The sequence below is a fragment of the Limulus polyphemus genome, unplaced genomic scaffold (genome assembly GCF_000517525.1).
Source record: "Limulus polyphemus unplaced genomic scaffold, Limulus_polyphemus-2.1.2 Scaffold1517, whole genome shotgun sequence".
In the NCBI taxonomy this organism is placed as follows: Eukaryota; Metazoa; Arthropoda; class Merostomata; order Xiphosura; family Limulidae; genus Limulus; species Limulus polyphemus.
Window position 1 is genome coordinate 148,445 of NW_013667127.1, and position 9,593 is coordinate 158,037.

Here is a 9,593-nt window from a genome sequence, read left to right on the forward strand (position 1 = left end):
GGGTTTCGATACCCGTGGTGGGTAGAGCACAGATAGCCCATCGTGTAGCTTTGTGCTTAATTATAAACAAACAAACACTATATAGTGAAAGCTGACGTCAACAGCTAGACTACTGTGAACGTTATTGTCATGACATAGGCATTGAATAAACAAGAGGGAAATTTTCTCAATAGCTGCGGCACTTGAAAGTCTTTTAGGCTGGATTAGAGTAAATTAATCTATGAGACTTCTTTTTCCTTTTTATTAGGTATATTTTTGTGCGCCAGCAATACCAAACGTGGGGCGCGCGTATACCCGAGTAGATTTTATTACTCATCAGGATCTCTACCAGCCTACCCTCTAATTGAAATTCTTTTAGGCAGGATTTAATTTAAATTAATCTATGAGACCTTGGGCGTGTTCAAATAAATCAATCGAAAGGGTTTGACCTCCTGAGCCCAAAACTATAATTAGATCTCAAATCGGTCAAGAGATGGCGAAGTTATAAGCTAAAAGTTTGTACTTGAAAAAACAACAACAACTCGGAGCGTTTTATAAGTCGCTATGCTGCGGCTAAAAATTATAAAATATTCATTAACAAAAAAATATATATACTACTTCGTATCTGGCTCGAAGCTGTTGAAATTAGTGAAGTTTGTTTGTAGTTAAGCGGTCCAGCTCATTGCACAACATAATTCTTAATAAATAACTGTTGTTTACAAATTGTTTGACTTGTTTGTTTGTCGTTAAGCGAAATGGGCTATCTGTGCTCTGCCCACCACGTGTATCAAAACCCGGTTTGTAGCGTTAGTAAGTCTGCAGACATACTGCCGTACTACTGGGGGACAGTTAGTGAAGTATTTGTTTCTTAATACTAAAACAAATTTGTTAAGGGAATTATTTGAAAAAATCACATCGCGGCGATTGACAATTGCCGTGTCTTTTCGCTATCTATTCTACCAACAAGTATAAAGTAACATCCAACAAAATACCTGGAACTTTTCAGCTAAATGTAGAGCTCGATTTAAATCTATTTACCATGACAAAGAAAACTAACAATAGTAAAGTGGGTAATCGTAGAAGATTTTTAAAATATCCGCCATTTCCATCTTTCTAAGCTAAGGAGCTTGTTAACACCTAACAACTCCCTTTCTTTGGCACACTAGAAAGAATCACCACTTGTCAAATTAAATATCTGATAATATTATTACGAAGAATAACGCTTGAATTATTTAGATTATGCATAATTATCCACTCAGATAATTTACTGGAAACACACTTATGAGTTCGTGCAAATTTTCAGTTGGAGCAAAGTTTTGTTTTTACTTATTTTTTCAGTAATTTCGATGCTATATTGAAAACTAGTTTCGAACTATTCAAGTAGCCATCATTCAGCTCCAAATTCTTTGACTTCTAATTTATCTAGGCTTACGGATGTATCTTAATATAAGGTATCCCATAAGGCGAAATACACATAGAAATATTAACAAGATCATGGTATTTGCCCATAGAGGGAGACTGATTCCTTGGTGTTCGATGATATCTTCAACGGGAATGACTGAACTGTTTCCATGGCGGCAAGCCTCAAACTGGGAATTATGCGAAGCACATCTATAAAAATAGAAAATAATTAAAATTTTAGTTAATTCTTAATATTAACAGTTTCGCATTTAGTGGCAAAGTCTTATAGAGTTGTTTGACTTTAAGGCACGCATATTTTTTATTGAAAATCAATCCTTAATTTATCAATATACAAAAGACTAACAATTTGCGATACTTTTTAACCCCAACATAACCCAAAGCTGTCTTAGGGATTGAACTAATCTAATCCTTATCACATGAACTAAATGTCTACCTTCTTGTTGACCATAACTTTCAAAACAAGAGGGAATTCTCAATAACCGCAGCACTTGAAATTCTTTTAGGCAGGATTAGAGTAAATTAATCCTGCGAGACTTTTCACACACACCCTTTTAGTAGCTATATTTTTGTGCGCCAGCATAAGCGTGGGACGCGCATATACTCGATTCGAGTTTATTATTCATCAGGATCTCTGACAGCCTACCCTCAAATTGAAATTCTTCTAGGCAGGATTAGAGTAAATTAATCTATGAGACCTCTTAGGCGTGGTCAAATACATCACACGAAATGATTTGACCTCCTGAGTCCAAAACCGTAATAAGATCTCAAATTGGTCAAGAGATGACGGAGCAATGAGCTAAAAGTTTGTACTTGATAAAAAAAAACACTCAGAGCAATTTTATGAACCGCGGCTAAAAATTAAGCGAATATAATTAAAAATTCAAGAATAAATATACGAAGTAATATCACCTGAGTAAAATTTTTTTGGACGATGTTTCTAGTAAACGTTTAAATGAAAATATTATTCCGTTTATTTATCCTACCCCTGTATCAGCGCTTAATCCACTTCTCTATTCCAGAGATCAATTGAAAATGTGGTACTTTATTATCAAGTATAAAAAAGAAAGAAAAAAACCTTTTCATAAACCCATGACCTAAGTGCTTTGGAATGGTGTTTCTCGAAAAGTACTCGATGGTGAAATAAGTTTGTATGTGATCTTAGAACATATACATACACATATATCTGTGTATGTGTACAGCTTTGTTTGAGCATAAGTAAGTAATATAGCACTAGATCTATCAAGAGTCGTTGGAAATTTACAGGTTATTTATTGGTTTCGTTCACTTAACCCCCTGGTGAAAAAGATACAAAATCACGAAAAAAATAGACAAAAAAATATAATAAAACTAAAAGAAGACAAAAACAAACTTAAAATTTACATGTGCATGTCGTTAATAGAGTTTTACACACGTACATACATATATACACATATAAACAATTTAGTTGTTCTACTTGGCGTGTAAATAGAAGAAAAAATAATAAGTATCGCCTTTAGATTCTAATTGTAAAATAATATCTTAGATCAAACTTAAGAAAATAAGAACACTGGAAAATGTCTGTTGTCTTATTTTGTTTCGCACTTGCCGTTAGTTGAAATACTGTCTGTTTAAAGTTTGAAATTTAAAAAGAAGTTTTTTTGTTTTGTTTATCTGGAAGAACTGGAGCACAAGTTTGATAATTCATGGTTTTTTAGAAAACACATAGCTTAGCATCTTACATTTAAATTCTCATACAAGTTAAAAAGTATACATATTAATAACGTTATAGTAATACTAACAATGCCTACCGTATTGACAAGTCACCGCCAAATTCAATCATCTGCATATTGTTGAATGCGTAATGAACCATAGAGAGATACCTCAACCACAGCAACCAAGAAGGGATGGCCTTGGCATAGAAACCACCAAACAACATGGTAGATAAAGAATACAAAGCGGAGACTGTCACAGACACTTGTAGATCAACACACAACGCTCCCACAAGGAGTCCCACACTCTAGAAGGAAAAGGAAATAGCGTATCAAGTAATTCATACAGTTCACAGTGCCTAAACAATTATATAAAATGTTAAGATACGGATTATTCTGTGAAGGTATGGTGAGGCCAATTTATAAACTCTGTCGACGTTTAGCAGCCTATTTTTTTCTCCAGTTAAACAAATTATAGCATGGGCGTCCGCAAATTATATTACAGAGGAGGCAAGATATCAAAGATATAACTAGGGAAAAGTAAAACTGATATTTCAGGGGAGAGGCAAGTGCCCTCCCTTGCGGCCGCCTATGAATTAAAGGGATTTAAAACAGATTAAGCGAAACTTCTGTTTACAAATCATACGCACCGAAATGATTCATATAGACTCAAATTTTATTCGCAAATAACAACAATAACAAAGACAACTGTCTATGTAGTGAGTCTTCAAAGTTTGATTTCAACAAGTGGTCGCTGAGTTCAGGCTTATTTATCACACGGGTCTAGTATTATCGCAGAGTTCAGACTTATTTATCACACGGGTCTAGTATTATCGCAGAGTTCAGACTTATTTATCACACAGGTCTAGTATTAGTCCTCCAATTCAGTTGCCTTTTTTTAACTCAATACAGCCCTGTGAATTTGCTTTGAAAAAGTTCATAAAATTTTTATGCTCTGTATTATTTAAAGAACGTAAATTATTCAAATTTTCCATTCAAAATGTTAGATAACATAAGTTATTATTATATACAAGTAAGGAAATAAATGTATTTCAGTATTGAAGTATCCAGTTTTTTCTAAATCCCACTCTAATCAGTTATATATCACGTTCTGCAAGTTAATAGCAAAATAGTGTAAATTAATAGATCTCTAAAATGTAAACGACCTTTCTATTCTCACATTTATCAAGTACAATTCTCTGAGTTCTTACCTGAGCAACTACTGTGTTGAGAAGAAGAAAACCCCATAGACTCAGGAAGATCCGAGGGTCGTGAAGCCCTAACATAGAGTACGAGATGCAATGGAACACTGAAGGAAGGGTGACTGTGAGAGGTAACTCACCTACCATTTTAGCTAAGTAATAAGCAGAGAGTCGGTAAGTTCCAGACGCCCGTTCTTTGTTAATTACTTCTCTTTCGGACGGAACTACATTAAGAACGAGAAAATAATTATAAGAATGGTATGCTTATATTTCTATACTACACTTTTAAAAAATGAAAACACTCTAAGTGACCATTACTTGTTAATTAGTTGGGTTCCAATACAAACAAACCAAAATAAGACACTTCATAGCGTTACAATTTTCGTTCACTGTACACTTCCGATAAATGAAGTGAAACCGGTTATGCAATATTGAATCAACCTAACTTACGGGGAGCTGCAATTGACTTCAAAATACGTAAAATAAAAGGGAGATCTGAGTAGTGTTAGTAGATAAAATTAATTAAGGGCTAAAATTTGAATAATCGAAATAAATATCTCAGGTACAAATAAAATAGAAGATGTGTGATGTAACTTGTTTATAAAGGTAAAGAAAATGTTATTAAAGATCACTAATTCCAGAACTAAGCCATATAGTCCATGGGCCAGAACCCCAAATTTCGTATAGTTGGTACCATCTTGGAGGACAAATTCTGACTATAATTTTTGAGTTAGTCTATGTCTATAGTATATATTTTGGTATGATAACCATTGCAGAGAGGTAACTTTGTGGTTGGTGATAATAAGCTGTTTAATGTACCCACCCCTGGGCGACATTTTGCTGCCATCTCCTGTTGTATAGTTTACACAGTACGTGAATAAAGGCAAGAGAAAGTCCTGAAATAATCTGTTTATAATGTTCTTTTCATTAATGCACAATCTTACAATGTCTGTGGAACAGTACAGAAGCTATGTAATAGTGAAACTCCTCCAGATATGGGATATTTTACAGAAAATATCAGAAATATTAAAGGTATATGTTAACATTGTCAGGCCTGAAGTGTAATAAAAATATATAAATTTCTTTGGTTTAATGTACCAAAACATAAACATTATAATAAAGGAGAGATTTTTGTTGGCTCTCATTTGCATATCCTCTCTGATTATGAAGATATCTGTGTATAAAAACTAAACTGGTACCGGGGACCACTTTGTTGAAATGAGAATTAGTCCCACATACTTGTATTTGTGTTGTATTACAACCACTTCCTAAAACTGGTTTATGTTTTCAGTATTTTTATTAGGTAAATTATCTTCTTTTTTAGTTAATATTTTGGTAGATTTAATCGAGGCATTTTTTAATGAATTGATGCATTATTGAACACCCCGAGAAGATCAGTAGGAATATTAAAACAATGTTGGTAAATACCTTTAAAGGTTGTCATGTGCGCGAAAGAACTAGGAACTGTTGATAATTTGATTTCTTGACTTTATATGACTAAAGTAATTAAAATGATATTCATAATATACATGACAGATTAAATGTAGGTATATGAAAGTAATGGGAGACCATAAATATGCAGCAGAAATCATATGCAACCATAATGTGACAATTGTGTCCAACAGAGAATTTGAGAATAAAGTGTTTTCAACACTCGAGTTCAAGAAAATGTCAGTTCCTAAGTGTTCAAAGCTTATACTAGGCAACATAACCCAGACAGTAGCAGTTATTTGGCATACAGATAGCCTAAACATGTGATACACATAGCTTCAGTACACTGTACCCATCGTCATCTTCATCATTTATAATGTTATTTCCATTATAACACAATTTTACATTATCTATGGAACAGTATTAAATGAAGGAATATAACAGTAATGGAACACTGGCCAGGAACAAAAAGCAGAAATCATATGCAATCATAATGTGACAATCGTGTCCAACAGATAATCTAAGGATACAATGTTTTCAGCACTCAAGTTCAAGAACATGAGTCTGTTTTTAAGTGTTCAGAGCTTATATACATAACAACATAAACCAGAGAGTAGCAGTCATTTAGCGTACATACTGCCAAAACATGGGACACTCATGTCTTCAGCGCACTCGACTAATCATCATCTTCATCGTCGTCTGAGTTGCCAAGTTCAACAAGCACCTCTTCTTCCTTCTTCTGGTTGTTGCATGTCTGTAGCTTACACATATCTGTGTTAATCCATTGGCAAGGCAAGAGCAGCTGGCAGGAACGCAGACACTTGCAGGGTGACAGTTCCAAGACTGCATCTGGAGCTGGCGGTGTGCACATCCACTCAATGACTAGAAGGGCATTATCATCTGTAGTTCATCCAAATCCTTTAGGGTTTGGCACATCAGTGTGACTCTAAAGACAGCACTTCCAGATTGCTGATTGATAGTTCGCAAAGAGTGCATCCATGTAGAGGCAGTCTCTGCATGGTGGAAGGAGACTTGACCCAATCTCTCCTCGTTTGGCACAGAATAGTTGGTACCTCAGTTCCTTCACGTCACGAGTGCTGGTCATTGTTGAATAGAGGTGGCAGGTAAATTGTTCTGTCTTCTCAAACAACTCTGCGGGCACTATCCAGGATAGACCAAGTTAGCTGAAGAGGAACTTCGGTCCCGATAGGTGATCTCTTTTTTTCACAAGTTTCAGAGCCCCAACCTTCCCACGACCTGTGAAGGCACTGACTGTGTCACACCCATTAAAGGCATATAGTCTAATTAGAGCTGTGCAGATGCTGTTTCCCAGTGAACTTGCCACTTTGCCAATGTCAATGAACCTTATTCAATTCTGTGTTCCACATTTCTGATATATAGAGCAGGGGATGTCTCCATTAAAGCCAAGGCAAAGCACCACGACATCTGTGTCTTTTGCTGTTACTATGACCGCCTTTGACCCAGTCTTTGCAGCGTGAAGAGTGTGTAGGAGCAAACGGGTATCGGCTTCTTCTTGAATAGATCTTAATTCGGCAACTGCCATCCGGTCATCTTGTAGCAGACATCTTCACAGGCTACATACAGTGTATTATCTTATAGCTTTTCTCTGAACTTCGAAATATTTCCATTCTTCGACCAAGAATTTGATGAGGTTTGTCTTGTTAGAAGAGCTGCACAGGAACTTCCTCCATTGCTGGACTTCGTGGCCTCCTGCAATGTCCTTGAACTGAAGATATGTGCCTGATCTCCTATTGCATCTCTCAGCATTTTTGATCGACGTTTCTCGGTATACGTCAAAAACGCAGCTTTTAAGGCAATTTTCATGAACATTTCAAATTACTTAAAGAGTATCCAAATTTCACTAAAATGTGACTGGTGCAGTTGCTAACTCTTTTAAAACAGACAAAAGGATATCTGTATTGTTTTGAGTAATATTTTCTTGAAAAAAAAACATGAAAATCAGCAAAATTTGCACAAACATGGAGCAAAAATTGATTAAGATTTTGGGTTGTCATGGCAACCTGGGTAACGATATGAACCAAAATATAGTATCAAAATGTTAGAATGAAATTTGCAACAAAGTTACCAAAATTTATGGCAATTGGCTTACAACTAAAAAGTTAGCAATGTAAAATGTAGTGGGCTTTATGGGGTTAATGTGAAAATGGGTGATAACCCAGAAAAAAGATAAAGCTACTGATTTGAAAAGTTATCACATATTTTCTTACTTCTAGGTATAGTACAAATAATTTGGCACCAATAAAGTTTAGCTCCCCCCCCCCTGGGTGGTACCCACATCTGGACTGCCTCATAGACTAATAGTGATAAATAATCTTCAATGTGAGAATCCATTGTCTTCATCCATATATCTATCTGCTTTAGTTCTAAACCAAGTTTCGATACTTAAGAGAACAATGCCATTGATAGAATGTCAAGCTAGATGAAATGTTTGACTACTGGAAGGTTCCTTGTGTTGATGGAAGACTCAACATCATTGAAATGTTGGACTATTAGAGGGGTCCTTGTGTTGATGGAAGACTCAACATCATTGAAATGTTGGACTATTAGAGGGGTCCTTGTGTTGATGGAAGACTTAACGTCGTTGAAATGTTGGACTACCAGAGGAGTCCTTGTGTTGATGGAAGACTTAACGTCATTGAAATGTTGGACTACTGAAAGGGTCCTTGTGTTGATGGAAGACTTAACGTCGTTGAAATGTTGGACTACTGAAAGGGTCCTTGTGTTGATGGAAGACTTAACGTCGTTGAAATGTTGGACTATTGAAAGAGTCCTTGTGTTGATGAAAGACTTAACGTCAATGAAATTTTGGACTACTGTAAGGGTCCTTGTGTTGATGAAAGACTTAACGTCATTGAAATTTTGGACTACTGGAAGGGTCCTTGTGTTGATGAAAGACTTAACGTCATTGAAATTTTGGACTACTGGAAGGGTCCTTGTGTTGATGAAAGACTTAACGTCATTGAAATGTTGGACTACTGGAAGGGTCCTTGTGTTGATGGAAGATTCAACGTAGTTGAAATGCTGAACTACTGAAAGGGTTCTTGAAATGTTTTTAGGGTTACCTGGGCTTGCTTAGAGTGTTGATGGTTTCATGTTTATACTGTAAGGTGTAACTGGTCTTGTCTGGTGTAAAGTGATCTCTGATGATTTTTATAGTGCTTTAAACCGTGTTTATCGAGAAAGTGTTCTTAGTTTTCACGAAACTGTAGGTTTAACAAAGTATTTCATCACCAAGGTAACGCCCAAACTATGATGAGTTTTCGGCTACGTCTATAATGAACCAGGATATCTCTGTGATTTACGTCATTCCGTCTGGCCTCAAAAAGAATTAAATAGAAACATATTCATTGGTTGAGTAACAAGAAGAGAAATTCTGTATCAGAGCTAAAGAAATGTTCATATAATATTTGTATTGAAAAAATGAACTGCATAGTAAAAGATCTGTTGTTTTCGTACTAAAACTTGTTTCTTTATTTTTTTATTTAATTGTTAACTGTCTGTTATTTTACTTTGTTGTTGTTGCTATTTTACGTACCTAGTTTCGATTTTTCTTCACGAAGATTCTAAAAACTTTAATAGTTTTACAAGATTAGTAGAGAAACTGTTAAGTGAATATATTTTAGAGCTAGAACAAAATGTTCTTACTTAGTAGTAAAACGCCAGAACTTTTTGTCCCGTTTGTAAGAGAAAATAAAGAAACAACTTCAGCAAATAAGCTTGGGAGTAAAGATAGTGAAAAAAATTTTTTAAATAAGTGAAATTTCGGTAATTATAACAACATATATATAGATATATATATATTCTCTATTTCAAAATAAAAATTAAATTG

The 9,593-nt window shown here is 35.2% G+C and overlaps 1 protein-coding gene across 1 annotated transcript in view; it reads right to left on the reverse strand.

Moving 5' to 3' along the window:
- Positions 1-823: 823 nt before the first annotated feature.
- LOC106463923 (ABC transporter G family member 14-like) overlaps positions 824-9,593 on the reverse strand; it is a 38,280-nt gene continuing 29,510 nt past the window's right edge. Inside the window, exons 13-16 of the mRNA XM_022391561.1 lie at positions 9,410-9,480; positions 4,301-4,515; positions 3,189-3,397; positions 824-1,590 (exon numbers count right to left, since the gene is read on the reverse strand). Of these exons, the coding sequence (XP_022247269.1) occupies positions 1,398-1,590; positions 3,189-3,397; positions 4,301-4,515; positions 9,410-9,480 (688 nt within the window). The 3' untranslated portion in view covers positions 824-1,397. The remainder of the gene's footprint in view (positions 1,591-3,188; positions 3,398-4,300; positions 4,516-9,409; positions 9,481-9,593) is intronic.